The 23,124-nt window shown below is 39.8% G+C and overlaps 4 protein-coding genes across 9 annotated transcripts in view; 1 reads left to right on the top strand and 3 right to left on the bottom strand.

Moving 5' to 3' along the window:
- axo (axotactin) overlaps positions 1-4,539 on the bottom strand; it is a 96,993-nt gene extending 92,454 nt beyond the window's left edge. For both annotated transcript variants that reach the window (XM_070208337.1, XM_015168338.3), the window contains exon 1: positions 4,064-4,539. The gene's annotated coding sequence lies outside the window, so the exon portion shown is untranslated. The remainder of the gene's footprint in view (positions 1-4,063) is intronic.
- A 936-nt stretch (positions 4,540-5,475) lies between these two features.
- On the bottom strand, positions 5,476-6,751 carry LOC6636608 (mitochondrial 2-oxoglutarate/malate carrier protein). Its single transcript, XM_002060009.4, has one exon. The coding sequence runs from the start codon at positions 6,620-6,622 to the stop codon at positions 5,678-5,680; it is 945 nt and encodes a 314-aa protein (XP_002060045.2). The 5' UTR covers positions 6,623-6,751; the 3' UTR covers positions 5,476-5,677.
- Positions 6,752-9,783: 3,032 nt separating this feature from the next.
- Positions 9,784-23,124, top strand: part of RhoGEF64C (Rho guanine nucleotide exchange factor at 64C) — a 192,102-nt gene continuing 178,761 nt past the window's right edge. For all 4 annotated transcript variants that reach the window (XM_070208342.1, XM_070208341.1, XM_070208339.1 and 1 more), the window contains exon 1: positions 9,784-10,528. The gene's annotated coding sequence lies outside the window, so the exon portion shown is untranslated. The remainder of the gene's footprint in view (positions 10,529-23,124) is intronic.
- Positions 11,916-12,937, bottom strand: LOC116650809 (uncharacterized). Of its 2 annotated transcripts, none has more exons than XM_032435525.2 (2): positions 12,778-12,937; positions 11,916-12,640 (listed from the first exon to the last, which is right to left on the bottom strand). In XM_032435525.2, the coding sequence occupies exon 2, from the start codon at positions 12,566-12,568 to the stop codon at positions 12,134-12,136; it is 435 nt and encodes a 144-aa protein (XP_032291416.1). In that variant the 5' UTR covers positions 12,569-12,640; positions 12,778-12,937; the 3' UTR covers positions 11,916-12,133. The 2 variants fall into 2 exon arrangements, with proteins under 2 accessions (XP_032291416.1, XP_032291415.1); XM_032435524.2 differs by having other exon boundaries at positions 12,714-12,930.

The raw sequence follows: 23,124 nt of genomic DNA, 5'->3' as shown, positions 1-23,124 counted from the left end.
GAGCAGCCATTGCAAAAAGTTCGTGCATGTCTTTATGTCACATAGTGTATCTATCTATAGAAGAAAGCTTGAATAATTATAAAGGCAGCTTAGGGTATCTCCCAATCGAGCACTTGCGACTAGAGCGCACTTTCTCTTATTGTTATTAGTTAATTGCATTTAATGCGAGTTTTTTTTTTGTACTAAAATATTTTATTGCATAGCTTTATAAATTTGATTTTACGTTGTCTTTTGTCATGTGACCAAACCGCAAAGCGCTGACTGAAACAGACGCTGTCGGCGAAGGCAACTACGAAATAGGCGTCCATTAAACCAGTTGTGAATTGCATTTGCGTACAGCAACAACAATCAGAACAACAACAAAAGCAAAAACAACAACAGACAGTAGACAGACTGTCAGCATCTGAGCTGAGATCACGTACGTTTCATTTTTCTCTGTCAGTCTTAAAAAATATATATTTTACAAAACGCATTGCTAAGGCAATTAGCTTGCTCGACTTGCAGATACCTAGTACCCAAAAAAAAAGATGCGCGTGCTACGAGTCTTAGTTTGTAGAACTTGCTATAAATTAAGTTCTTGGCCTGGTTAAGATAAAAATGTTCTCTTTCTTGAAGTTTTCTTGAGTTTGAACCGACATGGTTCAAAACAAATTCTCAGTTTTGCTGTAATCTTTGCAACGAGGGTATCTGCACGTTGAGCATTGCAGTAATTACGTATCAGCAAAGCTTTGATCGAACACATTTTATGGCTATTTTGGCCAGGTTGTTGACTTATTTTTTCGGTTTGCCCTGCCAATTGACGGCTTGTTAAATGCTCTAACCCATCGTTAACTCAATTAGGGGGGGTTCACATCACACAAAAATATATCGTGCGTTTGTAATTTAATTGGATTTTTATTCCACTTTTTTTTTGCTGCGCCCATCTTGATTTGCCATTATATTTGAATAATCAGTAAATAGCACGCGGCCAGCTGATTGTTGTTATTATTATTGTTATTATTAGTATTATTATTGGTGCATTTGTTGTTAAACAATTATTTTGTTGACAAACGAATGCACAGACAGCTCAGCTAATTAGTAGCTATAGCCGATTATCAAAACAAAAAGACTTCATCGTTTGTTTAAAGTGTGTAAACATCAGCCCGACGTGGAAAGTGTGTCAAATGCTGTAAATACTCATGAATTCACTTAATTAATAAAATAACTGCAGGCAATTGGGACTAAGGCAATAACCAAATGTAAGTGATGCACAGCTGCATATCAATTTAATTAAAATTTCATTTGGCAATTGCCAAATTAAATGCTTTGCCGCATTTCAAAATGGAATTTGGTTAATTATTCAATATAAATGTGTCGAAGAAGTGACATTTTATTTAATAATGGCTTTCGATATTTACATATTGCACGCATCATGCATAATTTGCTTGAAGACTTGTCATGCAAAGTGTCCTGCAAGACAGTCTGTATGACATGTCAGCAATGCCGTCTTCTAATTCAGCTATTCCTGGGTTACGCTCAGAAAACTCATGGCTTCCGCATGACTACCTTTGATGAGATTTTCATACACATATTGTGATGATTCTTCTCTGCGAGCTTTTGTAACTGTCCGCGAGGTCATCAGCATTTCTTTCAGGCCCAGTTGACCAGCTGGGCGAATACGTACACACACACCCACAACACGTGGACAATTGTTGTAGCAATTCTCTTGTTTACCCCGAACCATTTAATCGAGTCAGCTGATAGCAACAACAGACGCACAGACTCTGATACTGAAACCTAGCACAGATCGTGGCCAAATTTGGTTGCCAACTCTAGAGCTGTATATTCTCATTATAAGTCATATGCAAACAACTAATTTTTAATTGCCATAACAAACAAGTGAGCGGCAGAAGGTAAGCACAGCTGAACGACTGACAAATGCCGTAACTAAAGATTAAATTCATTCTGAATTTAGTGAATATTTTTGTCTAAAGGAACAATTAAAAACAATTCAATAAATTTATGCTTTCGATTACTCTTAAAATCAAATATTGTTTAACACAGAATCATAAAGAAGATTAAATGTCTGCAAGAGTGTTTTTTATTGCTGAAAAGCTTTTCTCTGATATAATGAGTAAATATTGGATAGATTTGTGGCTTTAAGGCGGCTGCCTTTTTATAAATATGAACTGTGCTCAAATACTACAATTAAAGCTGATAAGTACAAATAACAATAAATGTCAGTACATTTAAATTAATTTTCTTATAAATAATAACCAATAAGCAACAAAATAAAAAAGTTGAGGTAAAAATTGAGCAGAAAATTTATCTGAATACTAGCAATTCTGCATGTCGAAGCTTAAACTAGTCGAGAATTCTAAGCGAAAATTAACGTAAAGTGCAATAAAAGTTCACTTTCTATGTGAATTAAGGTAAAGGGAGGGAGAGAATTCATTAAAATTAGGAGAGTGAGAAAGCGAGGGAGGAGGACGATCCATTACAATTAAAACGAAGAGCATCGCAATTGTGAATCAGGCAAAAAACAAGCTTACAAATGTTAAATGACTTTTTGATATAATTAAAAATCTACTCAAATTCAAAAGCAAGCCAGAACTTTTTTTGTCTGTGTACCTAAGCAGCGAATGGGGTATTAGAGAACTGGGGCAAAGTAAATTTGCGTGCATTTCGTTGTCGGCTCTTCTTCTAATCTAAGGCATTATCTGTGGACAAATAGTCCCCAGTGTTCTAGGCGTCATTGACAGAGCTTTTCTCATTATCAGCAGCTGGCAAATAGTATAAGTAAATATCTAATTGTTGTCCGCCTCGCAGCTCTCTAGCCAACGGTTTTCCCAGTGTTTTTGTTGCTGTTCTTTCCACCTGACAGCCAGCAATTAGGCCGGGACGGAGGTAGGGGAGAGCAAAGCTGAATGTTAATCGAAGTGTCGGGCCAGCAGGCGTTCGACATGTGTCGTTGAGGGGGGATTTTGACCGAGGAAGCTGCATTTGTCAGTTTGTTGTGAGTTTATTTCTGATGCCAGTTGCGTTCTCACAGCTAAAAAGCAAATAATAATGCGGGAGTGATCAACTGGGTGATACTCTGCAGGCAGCAGTGAGCTGCTCAGTTACAAATATTTAAATTTTGCTGTGCAGTCTACATAGGAGCGGTGCTTCTTTTCTTCTTAACCTCCGCCTACTCTATAAAAAGCACGTTCCGGATTATGTTTCTTGAACCATCTTTATACAATTTTCAGAGCCTAAATATGACAGTCATTTGTGTGCATACAGGAAACTATTCTGGATCTCTGTATACACACAAGAGTCTACATGACTAGTTAGGTGTCTCTAGCTCTTAAGATCTTCGACTTAGGCTTAAAAAACCAAGTGTGAAAATCGATATTTATCGTTATTATGAAAATGGAAGGAGATATTAAAGTAAAGATGACCAGCTTCTGCTGCGTCTAGTATAGGAGAATTTACATTCGACAGTTCAGAAGCTCAAAAGCTGAACTTTTGTAGTTTTCGAAATCTACAAAAAAAATCACAAAAACCGATTTTATAGAAATGGGGCTTGTGACCGTTCATTTAAAATTAAATTTAAGTTGGATTTGACATGGAGGAGGTCGCCAGCTCTTAAAGTTGCCAATATCAACGCGACAGAGAGACGCACGAGATCTGATCGACTTGGCCTTCAGCAAAAGTGCATCAAGCTTGATGAGCTCGTAGCTGTCTCCAACAGCCCGTTGCATACATTTGCAACCAACTTATATACCCCTCAGGTTGAGGGTATAACAATTAGATAAACACGAAGCGAAGCAAATTTAAATTATATAATCAATATACATTTATATTTAAATATGAATTTTACAGTGCAATAATTCACATTGTATAGCATACTAAATATATATATTATAAAGCCGCCCGAGTCATTCAACTTTATGGGCGCAACACTAAAAACCCACCCAATCAATCAATTGATCTGTGTGCTCAGGCATGAGCAATCGTTGGCCGGGGCTAATCAATTAATCTAGTCAAGTAGCTGCCATAATTCAAACTTGAGATTGTGGAAAGCGAGCGGGAAACGTACCTTTGGTCAGAGGCCCGTCGCGGCTGTTGCTGATATCCGTTGAAGATCGTTACAGAAATTTTTACAATTTACAAGCTATCTGCTGCTGGCCATAAATTAAGAAGCACTTAATTATTAATTTATGAATTACAATTATGACACACTGGCACACAGATGGGCAAAGATAGATAGAGAGACACTTTTGTAGGCAGAGATTCAGCTCCAGATATAGATATATACATATATACGTATATCTTTTGTATGTATAGCTGGCACTTGGTTGGGCTTCACGAATCCAAACACTGATTTATGCCGCGTATTTAGACTTTAAATTAACACTTCCGCGTCGCTTGAGCTGCAGCTCACTTGAAGATCACAAAAAACCTGATGACCCACGACTTAAGTGGCATCAATTTAGCTATACACAGGAATCTCCTTGCGAGGCGCCACACGGCAAACTGTGCCCAAAACCGAACCGCACGATCGAGCTGCACAAGCCCAACTGACTGGAATCCAATTGCCCGACTGATAAGACCTCGCATACTCGTTCCACACTCGCTCCGAGCCGAGCGAGAGCTTCAAGAGAGAAATGCGTCTGTCTGTGTGCCGATAAAAGTTGCTATATCGCATGCGATAACTGACACAACTCGCATGCGACACAAGTTGATCGCAAATGGAAAATACGCTAGAGCACAGGTAACTCAGCTTATGGAAAATTTAAGCTGGGAACTATTGTGTTAAATCTCTTTAGCTGAATTTAATTATAGAATAGGAAATACCAAAAGAAAACTCCGAGCTTCCACAGTCAAGTCCAGATACAGATTATAGGTTATCCTTATGAAATATCTCAAATATCTTATAAATCTTAAACAATCAAATAGATTTGTATATGATTTTCGACTATTGGTATATCATAACTAACGATAAAATATAACTAATGCGACAAATGGGAGGAATACAAATTCTATTCGAGATTACTCGACTAGCAAATACCCCAGACCAAAAGCCATTAAAATCGATCGATGACGTTGCTTAAGATAAATAAATAAATAAGTTAATCGCTTACATTTTTATCGCATGCGATAACATAAAAAAAAAGCCAGTTCTCACAAGCCGCAGATATGAAGACATGAAAATAAGATCATAATCAAACCAAGAAGAAGAATTTCGATCAGGCATAAATTGGAAAAATGTCGATAAAACTTATAACATGCGATGAGGCTGATCAGCTAGAAACTATCGATCACTCCTAGCGCGTGCGATTACAAAATGCTACTCTAAATGAGTTTAAAATTGTGATCAACTCATTACCAATAATAAATAGGAAATATATCGATCAAATACAGCTAATGCAGGAATGTAGGAAACAGCAGGGGCCTGAAAAGCATACAAAATCTATCGGAATTGTACTGCAGATGCATGAAACGATGATGTAATCGATTACAACCGATCATTTAATGTAAATTTTGAACTGTACACAGATAATCAAGCGATTTAGAAATAACCCTTCTATAACAAAATCTGATTATGCACTTATAAATATATATACGCGAGTGCTTCGATTTGACACATTTTGCCTACGCGTTTATCTTCTGCACATGCTGGCTTTAACCTGATTTAACCAACGCATTCTGGCTACAGACCCGGTCCAGAGCTCTCCGAGCCGAGCACGTATTTGTAGTAGGCCTTGTTGAGCTGCTCGAGGAAGACAAATGAGAACACCGTGTGTGGCCCAATGCGTGCCAGATAGGGTGTAAAGCCCTTCCACAGGGCAAGGAAACCCTCATTCTTGACTACCTTCAGGATGACATCGATGGCACCCTTATACTCGGCCTTGCCATCGACCACCTTCATGTTCTGTATGCGCGTCTTGGCCATGTCCAGCGGCATGGAGGCAATCGTTGTCAGCAGTCCGGAGAACATGCTGGCCACAATGTGAAGCGGCAAACCCTCGTCCATGTGCTTCTTGAATGCGGCTTTGAACTGCGAATAGGAGGCCAGTTGGACCATATTGACGACCATGGCGCGTGCTACAGTCGGCATGCAGCCGCGCCACAGCGTAAAAACGCCCTCCTCGCGTATTATCCGAACGACTGCATCGCCGACATTCTTATAATTTCGGCGCTGATCCGGCGGCAATCGATTATCGGACATCATTCGAATGAGGGACACCTCTGCCGGATTGCCAACCATGGCGCCGCAGGCGCCCGCAAATATTCCCATGGCCATGCTGGCCAACACTGTTGGCGCCTTGTCGAAATGCTTCCGATAGGATTCGATCTCCATCTGATAGACGCCCATGCGGGCCGTTGTGTACGTGGCCTGTCGCAGCAAGCCGGCGCTGAGGCCATTGTAGAAGGCCAAAAGGCCCTCGGACTTGAATACCTTGGCGATGCAATCGAACGAGCTGCTAAACTCCTTTTGGCCACTCGCCCCTGATATTTGCATTCGGGTCTTTACCAAATCGAGCGGCTGTACAATACAGGAGCCCAACATGCCTGCCGTACCGCCCAGCACGTACTTCATGTAATTTGGAATTGTCTTGTTTTCCACCTCGTAAGCGATCACCATGTTTCGCATAGTATTCGAACTTTTACAAAAAGGTTGAAAATTTCGAAATTCTTGATATATATATATATACTAATGTATATATTTATTTATCCAAACTGTAGGCTGTGTACGCTCGACAGTGTAGTTCCAAATTGTTGTACGATTTTTTGGATTCGTTGCCCCATAAAACGTCTCTTGATCATTCTCCTGAGGCCTACTGCTTGGCACGGTTATATAGATTGTTATCGATGACAGAACTTATCGGACTAAATGACTGTTTTCTTGGCAATGTTATCGATATTGTTTTCGATGACAGAATGTATCGGACAAAAAAACTGTTTTCTTGGCATAGTTATCGATATTGTTTTCGATGACAGAATGTTTGGACATGATTATCGAGATTGTTATCGGTTACAGCAAGTATCGGACAAAATTTCTATTTTCACGGCGTGATTATCGAGATTGTTATCGATGACAAAATTTATCGGGCTCTTTGGACCTTTGAGGTCACAATTGGATCGCCTTGTGGGATGTGGGTCGCTGCAGCATTGAATTTAATTGTGGCAGTTAACAGGGCAACGCCAACAGATCAGTTAACGCGCCCATCTAATTTTCCGCACATGTCAGATAATTGTTGAACTTTGTCTTTGCCACCTGCAGCCCACCTGCCGCCTACCTGCCACCCGAACCCACAAATTAACGGGGCCCAGTCAAATGGCTCATTATCTGTTTTGTGGCCCGGACCTGTCATCATTAGAAAATTGTTCGAATTGCAATTAGAAGAAGCTTCACATTACGCAAAAACTGGGCCACAATGGGGCTGTAATTAGACAGGCCAAAAAAACTGTTATGTCAGCGAAAAGAACACAAAATATGTACTTACAAATCGCATATCGGCAACTCATTGCGGGCTAATTAAGAGCTCATGCGGCGGCGGGCAAACAAAACAACCCAACACGCAACAACAACAAGAACTTGCAACAACAACGAGAACTTGCAACGTTGTTGATTTTCGCGTTGCTCAAACAAATATCGCATGCAGCAGACGAAAGTGTCGCCTAATTAGTGGGCGCGGGCTTGTGTCTCAGCTAGACGTAAACCCCAAAAGCCGTAGCATACTTTCGGGCGGCAACTATTTAAATTAGACGCTTATTTGTGGCAGCTGCGGAGCTCGCAGCTCCAAGTCGAGTAAAAGTGGGCCAACAAATGCCAATTGGCAATTGTGAAAATTGTAAATAAATATTTCAACAAATTGACAACAAGCCGGCAAACGGAGCGCGCGTCTATAAATCAGATCCGATATCGGCAGCTGGTTGCGGTTGCAGCGTTCAGAGTCCGCCAGTTAACCGCGCCCGGGGCAGCCCTACAAGCGTGGCATGGAAAACTTGCCGTGAAAACAAGCGCAACAAAAACTAGCGTGTAACTGAGCTGTATAGTCCCCAAGTGACCAACTGCTAGATACCCTAAGAAATTCCTTTGGAATTATATTTCCTTTGAAACTCCTTTAAAATGGACAATGCATTCCGTTTTAACTTTGGAGCTTTTAGTCCGATCTCTATGCAATTTTCACAGCTTTATTACAACATATTATCATTTGTACATACCAAAGCGCAAGGCTGTATGTTTCAAATTGTGACTGTTTTTCATATTAAGCGAGAGCAGAGAGGTAGTTAGAAAATGAAATATTTTTAAAATGGGAATAAAATACAAGAACCCTTATCTGACTCTTGAAATCTTCGAGCTATGCCTAAAAATCTGAGCTTTCCAGCATCGATATTTATCGATATTATGTAAATGGGAGAATATATCGAAGTAAAACGACAAGGTCAAGGACAAAAATTTCAAATATACAGCTTTTGTAGTTGCCGAGATCAACGCATTCACATATACATACATGGGTAGATCAGCTTGGCTCATGCTCGGGGATACTCACTACTCCCTGTTACATTAATTACCACAAAATCGATATACCCTCTCTTCTACATTTTCAATGAGTTCAGGGTATAAATATGTTGACAACGCGATGTTGTTGATAAGGGAAAAAGGGGAGCTGGGAAAGCGGGCAGACACAGTGCATGGAAACCGCAGAGCTGAGCTGAGGCTGTAGCTTAAAGCAAAATGACAATAACAGCTGCAATTCAAAGAAGGAGTGTGAAGAGGAGGGGAGGGAGGGGGGTGGCAGCGTGTGAGCGTCGAGCGAGCAACAAAAAGCGACTGCAAAAGTACACACAAAAAACGAGGCATTAAGTGGCGAACCGTTAAGAAGTCATTGGGTAGACTAAAACCTGAAACAGCAATAAAGCGACGTCGGCGTCAACGTCAGCATCAACGACGACGCAGCGCATGAAAAACTTAACTGCCGCAATTTCTGAAGTAAACAGAGCAAACTATGAGAGAGTAAGCCTTTGGCAGAAGAAGATGAACTAACAGTGAGAGCAGAGCCAAGCTTGAGAGTAAAAGTTGACAGCGCGAGCGCAGCGAAAGCTACATATATACAGAGGGGGCCACACAAATAGAACTACTTTGTAGAAAAATTATTAAAATTGGAGCTTGATAATTACGACAAGAGCATTATTGTGGTCTGCTCTTAAATTTAGAGTTAAAATACGAATTATTTTTAAAAATTAAAAATATTTAAATAAATCAAGAGGAAAAAGTAATGTTGAAAATCAATAAAAAGAGATAAGATGTGTATGCACAAGTGTGCATATGTCGGATATGTAAATGTCAATATATGCGTATGTATTAAAATTGATGAACCTGTTGTCAATAAATACACACACATATATACAAAAAAAAAACAACTATAGTGCCTCACATAGAACCAGACAGAAGCGCTTAAATGTGTGTCACACAATTCCGGTTTTCATTTTTGTTGTCTGGTTCTGCCATGAACCACTGTTAAATGCTGCTGATGCTGCCAAAAAAAAAAAAAATAAATAAATAAAGTAGAAAAAAAATAACGCACAATGTAATAAACAGTTATTGTTAAACAATAAATCAATAGCTGACAAAAAAATTCTAAACGAAAGACTTGAGCGGCAAACTTGCGATCATTGCGGCGCGCGCTCTCTCGAGCGCGCTCTCTTTCGAACTCGACGAACGACGGCTTTTCGAAGTTCGAACAAGAAAGCTGCAGCTCGTTGCCCAGCAGCTGCAGCCGAAAACTTTGGTCATTCGTCAGTGAACCGTCGTGTGGCTCGCAAGCGGCGCCTAGGAGCTGAGCCGATCGTCACCAAACCCGTTAACAATTATCGTAGCGTCTTCTTCTTCTTCGAAGAACGAACGTTTTACAAGCAACAACAAATCAGAAGAGAAAAAAAAAAACAAAAGCGTCGCTCTCTGCATTTTGTTTTCGTATCACTGTTTATCGGTCTATTTGTGTTTCTCTAGCTCCATCTCCAGCTCTAGCTGTGTGTGTGTTTGTGTGCGTGTTACCATTTGCATTTTCGGCTTTTATTTTGGAATCTCGTTTTCCTTTTATTTTCGCTGTGTGCTGCGCTTTTGCATTTCTCGTTCAGTTCAGTTCATTTCGGTTCATTTCAGTTCATTTCGGTTCACTTCGTTTCGGCTCATTACTTAGCCTGGCTTTAAAAATAGCCTTTAAATTAATTACTCAGTCGCTTCTTCTTCTAATCGCAGCGCGTGTTTAACAAAAAAAAAAAAGAAGTGCAGCTGCACGAAATTTCACTCGAAAAGTGCTCGAAAAAGTGTTCAAAAAAAAAATAAGAAGAAAAAAACGGCACAAGTTCTGTTTGCCATGTTATTAACATTGTGTTCATAATTCCACTGCATGTACAAATATAATAAATACAAGCTCAAATAGAAAGCAACAAATTTCTACAGCAAACACAACAACAACAACAACAACAAGTACAACAACAACAACATTCAGCACAAACTAGCGGAATAGCTCGAAAAACTTAAATAAAAGAGGTATGTTAAATGCATATCGATGCTTGAAGCCGGATGGAACTAGAACAGAAATACAGTGAACACTCAGTAATGAGAGCTGCTAAGAATTGGATTGTTATTAGAGCACCCAAAAATTTGGATTTTTATTTTATTTTATATGAGAAGAATGTGTTAAAAAATATAATTCTATGAACGCAAGACAACTTAACTCGCCCCTTAAATTCTTTAGAATGTGATTGTTATTATTTTTTTGTGATTAAAGAAAAGAATATTTTCTGAACTTAAGATTTTTTTTTATGTATCATGGAGATTTGGAGAATTTCTAAAATGTAGGCAACATTTATTGTTTTCCAACTGTTAGACTAAAAATTCTGATTTGCTTTAGGGAATTATCTCTGAAAGAATACTTATAAAGTGTGCTTTCCCGGAAAAGCCCATACAAATTTTCAGAAAATTCTTAAAGCTAAGCTCATGCAATTACTTAATACAAATTTCTGTATATTAAAATAATTGAGTATCTGCAGAAATGGGATATAGACTGGACTTTAATATAAAATAATTTATTTTAAAGAACCGCAACGTGTTCTAGTTAGCGAGTATTCACTGTATATGGACTGCATAACTGTTTGATTATTTCATTGACAAGCGGCGCTACAGGAAGAACCTGTAGCTCAGGCCCGGCTATGTCAAACTCGGCCAAATGGTCAAAAACGAGTAGATCTTCATTTCTCCGATTTTCCAGCTAATATATTCATTAATGCATTTCACTTCGAAGACGATTTGCATATCGCATTCAATTGGAAAAGAAGACACAGTTGGAGTTCAAGTCTTTTGATTGAGCTTTGAAAAGATTTTCACGTCCACTGACTGGGCCATAAAATGTGATCTCTGCAGCCGAAAATAACACTTGCAGCACGATTGAACTTTAAGCCGAATTCTTTGCTGTCTGCGGGCCGCATCGATTCAAGCCGCAATCGCAGCTAAAACTGGCCAATTTTTTTTCTATCCGTGGGAACTCTTCGAGTCGCGTCTGGCATTCGCCTGTGCGGCACACATTTTTAGTTAGCCTAGACGAAACTGGCTTTCAGAACAGGAATTTCCACTCCTACAACAACACAGAGCGCTGTAATTGACATTTGCAATACCCTATGCTGAGAGTAAATCAATACTGTCACGAAGTGTGTTACATGAGAGATGAAGGCACTAAGATCTTATCCCTTCAAAGGCGGATACTTGGATCAAAGGTATAAAAGAGATTGGGATTAACTATACCCCACATATGACCTCTGCACGAGTATCTAATCGTCGTCAAACGGAAAAGAATCTATTGCTTCCTTTCCTCATGGAACACACAAGGCTTTGGGTTTTGAAAGCAAAGAATGGGATAAACTAAACGCCACGTATGATATAGAGTATTTAGAGTATTTAATGCCCCACATATAGAGTATTCATTCGTCGTCAACCGGAAAGAAGAGCTACTCCTCTTTCCTTTTCACTAATTGCAAAGATTTTTTGCTCTTGTTTTCAACTTGAAATTCTTTGATTTTTAATCGTCAACAATTAAGGTCAAAATACGAAACTGGAACTCAATGTACAATAATAAAATAAAATACAAATTGCGTAAATCTAGACAAATATTTCCGGGCCAAAGATGGTTACTTTTGTTTGATATGCGGCACGGGGCTTGGGCGGCGTGCTGGGCGCCTTCCTCACGGGCGGATCAGCTGAGCCGGATGCGAAGCTGGAAATAGAACTGGAACTTGAGCTGGAGCTGAAGCTGAAGCTAGAGCTCTTGCGTCGGCGCATGCTTCGCAGCTCGTCGCGCAGCTGTTCCTTGTAGACGAGCTCCCGTTTGCAGGCCTGCAGCTCCTCGACGCTGCAGTGCTTTAGCTGGCGTATGGTGCGCGAGACCAGGCCGTCGATGATGTGGATTTTGGTACGCGACAAACGTGTCGGCTCCGCATGCCGCCGGGTCAGCTCACTTTGATACTGAAACAGCAAATAGCCCACGCTGGGACGTGCACCTCGACGATTCTGACTGTTGTTGCGTTGGCTTTCCATGGCAATTGTTTGGGCTTCGAGAACTCAGTTACTTCGAGCGGATGTGTGGCTGTGACTGCTTGGCAGTGCGAGCTGTGAATGATGTCCTCTTGTACTTTACCAGGATTATTTATATCTGGGCCAACAGAGGGAGGCGCCTAGCTACCTGTTGCGGCAACTGGACAATGGCTTCTCTGTGCTTGTGACCTGTGCGCGGCTCGCGTAATTACCTGGTGTCAAAGTGCGATGCCGTGTTATCGAATCACCAGATTGTTGTTGCCTAGGTAAAACCCACGTTTGCTCTGGTTTTTTCTCTGGCTTCTGTTGCAAATGTTGTTAAATGGTTGACGGCCCTTGCAAAGGTTGCCTTTGATTTATTTGTCTTGACTGAATTTTCGTTGGGCAGCAGCAACAATTTATGACTCGACCTTTGTATTAATATGCCAAGCTCTCTAGAAAACGCTTGGCTAGATTGTAGTCGTAAAAGCGAAAGTGTTTGCATGGGGCACTCATAGATACCCTAGCTTCAAATATATTCCCAAATATGAAATATTCATACGTTAATAACTAGAGTTTTCGTTGGAATGGAATGGAATTTTCAAGGCTGACATATGGCTATCTAATGTAGCTATATACCAAAAATCAAGGCTTTAGAAGAATCTCCCTGGCTTTGCACAGGTCACACTTGCGCACCCTTCCCGCCATTACCAGGCTTTGGCGCTTATTAAATCGGCTGAATTTTTCATTAGCTCAACTAATTAATACGCTTGAACTACTTCCATGTCCGTAGCCCTTGGCCTAATAAATGTGCTTTAATTTTTGCAGAAATATAATTTATTCTGGCTGTGCGCGACCCTCTTCCACGGAGTGCTTATTAAATATTTATTTATGAAGGAATCCCCGCATCCAGCCGTCTGATCTCCTCCTCTCTCACTCTTTGCCCCCCTCGCCGGCTAGGGCTAACATTTGAAAATTACTTTGAGCATAATTATTATTTTCACTTAATTTAATTGAGCTGCCGATGCGAAGTGCTCTAAATGCGCAATTTTAACTAAAACTTTAGCTTAATTATGTTAAAATGTGTGCCAAAGAAAAGTGAAAATTCCCGCTCCATTGTTTGTCTTTCACTCAACGCGCTAAGCGCTGCGACTTGTCAAAAATTCTTCCAAATGTGCTCGGCTGCATTCAACGACTACAACAACAACAACAACAACAACAACGATAACAACCGTAACAACAAAAACAATTATAACTACGTAAAGCCCACATCGAGCTCTGCCAGTGAAAGTTCGACAGGGCGCTTAAGCTTTAAATATTTTATTTAAAATGTCCTTTGCGTAGGCTCTTTCAGTTTAAAGAGTTGCTTGGAAGCAGGCAAAATATACTCTATAAAAAGTTCAAGGAATTCGAATATGATTTACATATACAATCCGAAATGTAGAGAGATACGTGCTAGATTCATGGCATATGCTACATATCCGTCAGGGTATTTGAAGTGCGACATTTCGTAGTTAAAAAATGCTTTCCTACATATTATGCTAATGCCTTTGCTATGCCTTATGCATGCCTCGCAATGCTCATATATGTATAAATACATCCATTATAAGACGCTGCTCGTTTTGTGGCGCTAAATGCAGGGCCCGCGAGTCACACACAAAGACGAAAACGTAGACGAAGACGATAAACGACCCACAAAAATCTGAAAAATCCCTCATAATGAAAATATGAAAAGAGCAATCGAGACCTTGGCTCATCGCCCGAACCCATTCAAAATGAATGAAAAGAGTATTGAATATATGTTAAAGGGTGGAAGGAGGCATGGCCAGCACCAAAGAGTACATATATTATAGGTGATATGGGCATGAGTTGGCTTGGAGAACTACGAAAATTGAGGATATATTACCATTATACCATAGAGTACATACATTCTTGGGCGGGATGAGGAGCTGCATCAATATCGGACACTACGAAAACTATTCTCTTACAACATACATGAAACGATTGGATTATTCTCTGTCGATATCTACCTTTCTCCCAGTTTCAGAGCCACAAAGTCTGTATTCTTTGCATAAGTCAATGATTTTAAAATATATATAGTATACACAAATATATATATGGACAAAGTCGCCTTTTGCATACGTCCCCCATCATAGTATAGTATTAATTATATATATTTATTAGGAATAAGTCCCACTTTGGATAACTCCCCCAATTTCTCCCAAAATTCTTGAAGAAAAGTTCATTCCTGTAGGCAGAGCTTTGATATACACACTCTATTTCAAGTCATATTTAAGCCTTGCAAATTTCATAAAGATCAGACTACAAATACCGAAGTTAATCGAGACTTTATTTCCTATAAACAATGTGTCTGCCGTGGTTAGAAGACGCAGAAGCAGAAGAAGAAGCAGCAGAAGAAAATGCAGAAGAAGAATCTACTGCGTAATGTGCGGCGATGAGTGTGTGTGTGTGTGGTTGTTCAGCAAGTTCAGCTGGTGCGATCTCCTAGTCGGGCACACTCAAATCGTTTGCGGTTGTCTTGATTATAATTGTGATTGAGCAGCAGCTGACCGATAAATTTGGATGCCTGAACGAGCACAACTTCGCTGCCCCGGGCACCTTCTCCTCACTCCTCTCCATGCTGAGTTGGCCAGGTGGAGCTTGGAGCGGCGAGTTGCGAGCGTTGAGCGCGTTGAATTGGAAGCTGTCTGCGAGCTGTCAAACGCAGCTATTGCTGTCCGCATCGATGGCCGCACTTCATTTTTGGCTTTGACCTTTTGTTACCTGACCCGCCGGCCGCGTTCACAGGCAATGTCGTGGGTGCGGGGCGAGGCAAGCGCTCATAAAACGCTGATGCGTCGCATTTGCTTAAGCCGGCGCGTGGTCTTTCCCAAGTTCTTAATCCGGCTGCGAACATCCTTTTGTTATTCTACATTCCCGCTACTGGCTGGCAATTATAAAAGGATTATGCCATTTGTGACCCGACTGTCCTCTGCCTCTGCCCGTCAGGCACTTCCATATATATTTCATTATGACGCACTTTAATGAATTACCTGGAAGTTGTTAGGTGCACAAAAGGCATCGGGAATTTCACGCGAGCTCTGTGCAAGTTCTAGAACATTTTTTGACTCTCACAATGGCTATGCTAATGAGCCACAAGATGCGACACATGGAAGCACACGTGACAATGACAGCAGCAAAAGCACCTAAACAAACAAATTTCAAGAACTTACTGGAAATGTTACCAAAAAAGGAAAACAACGCACGAAAAACCAAGCTGACAAAAAGCATAAGTAATGGTAGAGTACAATGAAGACTCGTTAATTTCAACATTCGTTATGACAGCATGGTGAACGTTTGTTAATTAAACCATTCAGTTAATAGAAATTGGGACTTCCGTTTTAAGAGTAAATATATATCCAACCCGTATTCAGCTAAAGAGAGATAAGAATTAATCAACTTTATATGTAATATAAGTCGTAACAAAAGACTATGATGCGTAAATACTCAAGATGATGCGTGTATTCCTTTACAAATAACTCGTCAAATGGTGCATACCATAATGAGAACATTTCGGATATATTCCCCGAATCGGAAAGTGTCATTGTAAAAATTAAAGCCCTAAGCTTAAGTATGTAGGCACGTTTGTAGTACATATAGTATGCATAAAGATCGGGCTCTAAGTGCCGAAGTTAAAATCAGAAAAGCATTTCTTATACATAGAGTGGGATTATGGAAAGAAGAAGCACAGTTGCGGCGGAAAGTGTGTGTTTTCTTGTGAATGAATTAAAGGAGGAAGCTGAAATGCATATTAAATGAAATTGTCGCTCCTCTGCTATTTTCTAATATTGTGTAGGCTAATAATAATAATAATAATAAATATACAACTGATAGACTGGCTCCGTATATGTTGCTTACTCTTTTCAGTTCTAGATAGAAAAAGGTATAAATTTTAGATATTCAATATATAGTTGACCCACATTTCCAGAGGCAGCCAATGTTGTTTTCGTATAATGAATATGACAGAATATGTCAGAAAATGAAATATGGATCAATATTAATTTTCATATATATATATATACAACTACAAGTTCTACCCTATAAAGAAGACATATCCTCTTTAGATAAAAATATATAGTTGATCCACAATTTCAGTGGCAGCTAGTTTTTCAATTCATATAATACAAATGACAGAAATGTGGATCAATGCTAATTTTTGTATAAATTGCCTTAGAACTGAAAGACTGGGTTCATACGTTTTACCTACCCCTTCAAGCTCTTCATATAGATGCCATATCATCTGGGGTAGTGACCTGTTTCTCAACGCCCCGTTGAGAACGCGACAAGTTCTTTCATGCCTCGCTGCATTCGAGCAGCTGGCTTTTGCGCTTATTTGTATTTGCATTTGGATATGGATATAAGTGTGTGTGTTATGGCTTGTAAGCCAAACGGTTAGCGTTCAAAGTGGATTAGGCCGGATTAAGCCACGAAATATTTTTGCACAAATATTTACAGTTGCCCGACCTGAGGCCAGGCACAGGTACAGGTAGCACCCAGGTAGAAGCGAGGCACATATAAACCACGTTCAATGCGACATTGTCTCACACTTGATCAACGGCAAGCAAAGCAACAGCAACAACTCAGACAAAAATGGAGCACGACAAGCTGCTGAAGCCAACCGTCTCGTATCATTTATTCCTGTACCGCGAGGAGCTGGCCAGACGGAATGCACGCCAGCTGCGTCTGTCCCGCACCAAGATCGAGATCACGGACGAGCTCATCTCGCGTACGGTGCGCAACATCAAGAGCTGCAGCATGGACGATCTAAAAGCGGTCAATCGGGAGCTGATGTTCAAGCGCAAGCTGCGGCACAATGTCTCCAAGCTGCGCAAACAAGCCAAGACGCAGAAGTCGCATTCATGACACGAAGGAGGAGGAGAAACGTAGACATAAGTGGGAGGTTATCGAGGAGCGTCAACAAAAAACTGTATATAAACATTTTGTAAATAAAAACTCTGATTAGATTATGCAACAAGCAACGGTTGTCTTTTGATGCTGTATTTAAAAGTATGCTCAGAAAAATTGAGCATATATACTACCAATGAATAGTATTGGTAATATTGATTAGAAATTAAATGCATTCTAAAAACATTGGCAATATTTCTAAAAGGGAGCATAAATGTGTGATAGCCATACAGTTTTTCTAATTGCAGAAAAATGTTCAAGAATATAGAAAAATGTTCTAAATAATTATCAGAATAATTGTTATCTTTTATAAACAATTTATTCCTGAAATCTGCTTAGTTTCTGCCAGAGGGAACCTTTCTATTTTTCTGCTCCATTACAAAATAATCACATTCCAAGGCGATTGGCTCTATTTAAAAAAAGTAGTAGCTAGAAAAATATCTTATAAGCAAGTAAAAATGTCTGGAGCTTAAAAATTTTTCTTAAGGCCAAAAAAGATTTCTGGAACATAGAAATAGGTTGCAAAAGTGAATCAGAATAATAGTCAGAAAATAAAAATTGATTCCCGAACTCAAAGCTGCGACATAGCCAAAAAACTAGTAATAAGCGAAGCGGGCGATTTGGGTCATCACAAAAAAAAAGCTCAATAAACATTTTGTCAATAAATGATACTGATAAAATTCTGCACTGGAAACGCTTACCGCTTGCATATTATTTGCCAAAACTTGTTAATTTGATGGTCTATTCAAAAAGTGGAGAAGCTTAAACCCCAGTATAAATGGAGAGAGAGACGAAAAAAAACTGTGTAGCTGAATCAGCAAATGCCGCACAAAGGCAAAATATAAACTTCTCCGACTTGGACTCAGATTTCGACTTGACTGCAAAGGCGAAATACGCAAAAAAAGTCGTTTGCATTGAACAAAAGTAAATGGCTAAAAAGCTAAGCAAAAAATGAATTTCATGTTAACGGCAAAGCAAAACCAAAATGCTGAAGCTCCCTGGTGGAGTGGCCTAGGCAAACCCCCCCCCGCCTAGGCTAACCAGTTGCAAAAATATTGATTTTTTTGTGGTCAACAACTTAATTAGAAATTGCAAATGCAATTAAAAAACGCAGCGCCACAAATACGGCCGCCAATTTTGTTAAATCAAATTTAAATATATAAAAAATGTATATAGAGGTTTTCATATGTATATATGTCTATGGCCGACCGCTTTGTAGCGCCATGAGAAACCGAAACAAGTTCGCTGCATAAATTAACCAAAGTCAAAGTAACGAAATCAAAGTGCCAAACAGCACCAAACAGCAGCAGCAGCAGCAGCTGAAGAGAGCGCAAAGATCAGAGTTGATTTAAACACACTGCAAAACAAGAAAGCACTAGAAACATATACTAGACGAAGACTTAATGCACTCACTGTCAAAGCAAAGCGATTAAACTTGGATAAGCTAAAATAAAATCCGTTTATCACATAAACATTTCACCGAATGCGCACTCAAGTAAAGCCTACAATAAACAAATATTGTTGTGATATAAGACTCTTAATGCAGGTTACTGGTTCGAATCCCTTGCTTTTAAAAAAGCTTGTGAGTTCAGTTCGGCTTACGCAAGCTGTTTTCCAAAATTTTCCGTCAATTTTGCGTCTGCTGTCAGCACAGTCTAAAAGTGTTGCACACAGACTTAAGTTCTGCGCGTTTCACAACACTAGATATCCTTTATTGATTTCTTTTGGATAATTGTCAATGCTTTATAAACAAATTTTAGATTTAAATTTTCATTTCAACATATTTATATCTGCGACATATAAATAAAACTGAACTTAAGAGAAGTAGCTGGTTCAAATCGATGCAAAGAATATGCACATTGCCATTGGTAAGCTTAAAGTCTCAGTAATTTCTAACACCATTAAAAAGGCGAATTTAATTGTATTTAGCCATGTTGCAGACTGTTAATAATAAACTATTTATAATTATTGCTAAGTAGATTCCCCACAAAATGGAACCTAAAAATAGCAAAAAAGTGAGTCTCAAACCGGCTCAGTTAGCTGCACTTACACATAAATAATATGGCGAAGCGCACTTTGATTAAGTTACGTATGCGGTGCTAGAGTGATGAGACCCTGGGGAAGTGTATGCACAGAAAAAGTTAGCAACTAACAACAAAGTCACGATATAAATAAAGAGCAGTCAACGTTAACGGCGAGCAATTTTTTGTTGTTGTTGTTATTGCTGGCCTCTTGGAGCTGCAAAATTTATAACTTGACATTGTTGAATTTATGTGGCCAAAATGTTGTAATAAAACTCGAGCCTCTCAACACATTCGGGCCAAAGTCTGGCGCAGGCTGGCCGTGCGGCTGGCGCCAGCGCTTGAAATGATTGCAAATATCATTCCCAATTCAATAATTGTCTTAATTAAATATGTGCACATTAAGCATATATATTTAATCATCAGGCATTAGATATTGGCAGCGCTTTTGGGCCATCAAAATTCTTGAGATACTTTTGTGGCTGTGGGCATACATTTTTGAACAAAAGTGAATACAAAACTTTTGCCGGGCCGCAAAAATAACAGAAAATAATACAGAAATAAATTAAGAAAAATTGACTTTAATTAATCCTTATGAGTTTATGCAACAAGAACAGCAACAAATTTTATTTCGATACTTTTCGTGCTGCTTTTGATTGATTCCGCAATTGGAGCGTTCTCAACTCCTAAATCCGGCCATAATCCGTGTATTTATATAACATTAAATGCTTTGTTTTCATTTCATGGCATTATAAAAGTCGCAACTCAACTCGACCCGGCTCAGATTTCGACGATATCTGAAGGACAGCTGGGCTTAGAGTTCTGTTCTGCTCTTGACAAATGGGCATTTTGTGGCTGGCCATAGCAACAAATAGCAGCAGCAATAACAGCAAAATCATCAAATCACGACTTGAGCGCCTTTGATTGACGTGCAGCCAGAAACGGCGAAGCACAAAAACGGCGACAACAATAACAGCCAAAGCAATGGCAACAACTGATTGTTCATAATTAAAGCTAAAAGGCCCGCGGCAAGAAATTTTCGCAATGATTCTGTGGGCCGTCGCGGCAAATGGCAAATGGCAAACGGCAAAGAGCCAGCCGAGCTGCAAATTATCTCAGACCAGTAACAGTATATAAACTTATATAAACATGCACTGCGAGAAATTCTTGAGAATGGTTTACATTAGGTATCAGATACTCAAAACAGAGTTTTGATACTTAAAATAAGCTTAAAAATGTTTGTAATTTTAATTCATATTTTCGAATTACCCAAATAAAAATGTATATGTCAAGAATTAGGAAACTAAGCAAGTAGTCATTGAATATGGCTTAAAGGAAGTACCAAGTACTTAAAACAATAATTTGTATACTAAAAACAAGCGTGGAGCAGACTTAATTAAGTAAGATATTTTTTTAAAAAGGTACTCTGAGATTTATGTGTTAGGCTTATCCCAAATCAATATTACAACATTTCCGAAATTAAGTATTGCTTTTAAGATGCAAATTTCGCACTAAATAATTACTTGAAATAAGAATTTTCTGCTAAATCTAAGCTATTTCGAACCTCTGCGAATTTCGACAATTTTGTTCTTTCGCTAAGTGTATTTGCCATGTATCTGGCAGCAAATACCTGCAACAGTTACATAGACAACTTCGACCGCATGTCACGCCCCGTTAGGCAGCAGCAGGCAGCGCCCGGACTGCTTATTAACGCATAATTAGCATATTTAGTCTTGGTCTAAGATTGTGATTCCAAGCTGTCGCACAGGTCCACAAGGCACCCGCCAGCCCCCTCCATCCAACCAATCCGCCCCCGCCTTGAACGGTGCCGCCTCGTTGACATCGGCTGCAATTTGTCGATTTGTCACACAATTTCAGCAGCAACGAATTCAGTCTTCATCCATGCAATGGGGCAAAGCGTTCCCCCTTTCCACTTTGTACTTCTCCCCTCCTTATTGCCAACGTCTTCGGCGCCGTTTCCATCATCGAGCGCCAACACGGTCCGGTCCGTTCGTGGTCATTGCGAGCTAAGCCTCATTTAGCTACAGCACTCTATTACTTGAACCAATTGCCCAGTCAGGTCGTGGAGCGTGTCTGACTAGCGGTTACCCTATACTCAGTTCCGAACAAGGTGTGGAAAATAACAGCTTTCAATTGTATCGCTGTTAAGTTTCTCTCGTAACGAAATGTTGTGTGCGCAAAGAAAATCGCTTAGTATGAGCTCTTACAAAATTTTATTTGAAAGCTAGGCTTGAAAATGTGGATGTATGTCGCTATATTGTCGATATTTGGAGATTCATTTATAAAAACGAGACCATAAGATGCTCTTAACATCCACAGCATCCACAAAGAGAGCGGCTGAAGATCGATTTATATTGATTTCATAAGATTAAAGATTAAATTGATCTCTGTGGGGTAAGCAAGATGTGCTCCGAGACGAGCGTGTATTTTGACTTGTCTAATTTGTTTTTGAGGAAAGTATCGATAGAAACAGACTTTTTTTTAATAAACAGGAAAGATAAAAAATTCTTTAGCTGTTGTTGCTTATAAGATCAATACATAAATACCGAAAGGATTCAATGTTGCCTTCTGCTGCCTGCTACGTTCTTTGGCACAAGCATGTTATACCCCTCTTACACAATTTACATCGGTGTAGGGTGTAACAAGCGGCCGAGCGACCTGCCGCCCACCTTTCAGTTGTTGCTGAAGTTGTCATTGTGGTTGTTGCCGTTGCTGTTGCTGTTAATGTTGTTGTTGTTGTTGTTGTTGTAGTTGTTGCTGTGGTGTCTGTTACAGTTGTGCTGCTTGTGCCATTCACTTTATGAACATTTCAGTTGCCAACGCCAGCAACAACAACAAAAGCAACAATTGTCGCTTTGACATTTAACTACAATTACTTTTTAGTGGTCTTTCATTGGCTTTGCCTGCTTCGTGTTGCCGTTGTTGTTGTTGTTGCTGCTGCGACATTTTGGTCTGTTTGCCCGCCCCTCACCCCTCGATGTTGTCTATAACGAAACTTGTTATAATTAAAATATGCGCATTTTTTTCAAGGTGTTGCTGGCAATTAAATTGAAAATGTTTTTCTGCAGCCAAACAGCTGACCAGACCCAGAGAGAGAGAGGGAGAGAGAGTGAGAGACCTAGAGGGAGTGGGAGACGGAGAGAGAGAAAGTGCTGGCCAATAAATCAAGGCAAATGCAAACAGAATCTGCGCTCTGCGCATTGCGTGTGACAGCCATGAATAATGCCTACTTGAAGGTATAACCAATTTGGCCATAATTGCACTGAGCCCAAATGTGATGCCCGACAATGCTCCCATCGGGCGTACCATGTGGTAGTTTAGTTATGCTCTGTTGGCCTGAACTTCGTTTGGCCCGAACCTGTTGTAGTTGCTGAAATCAGCCACAGGGCCATAGCAGCTTTAAGGTGTGGCTACAAATGCCTCTAAAAATACCCTAGCGGAGGGTAGTCCAAAGAAGAATAGACAAATACAATACCTTAAAGTATATTGTTTAAATACGAAAGAAAAATTGTTTGGTTGTTAAAAAGATTCTTCGTTTAGTTTGCTGTCTAAGCAGCTCGACTATGGGATTGA

This window comes from Drosophila virilis, chromosome 3 (genome assembly GCF_030788295.1).
Source record: "Drosophila virilis strain 15010-1051.87 chromosome 3, Dvir_AGI_RSII-ME, whole genome shotgun sequence".
Lineage (NCBI taxonomy): Eukaryota > Metazoa > Arthropoda > Insecta > Diptera > Drosophilidae > Drosophila > Drosophila virilis.
The sequence above is the reverse complement of the archived record's forward strand: the minus strand, read 5'-3'. Positions and strand labels throughout refer to the sequence as shown.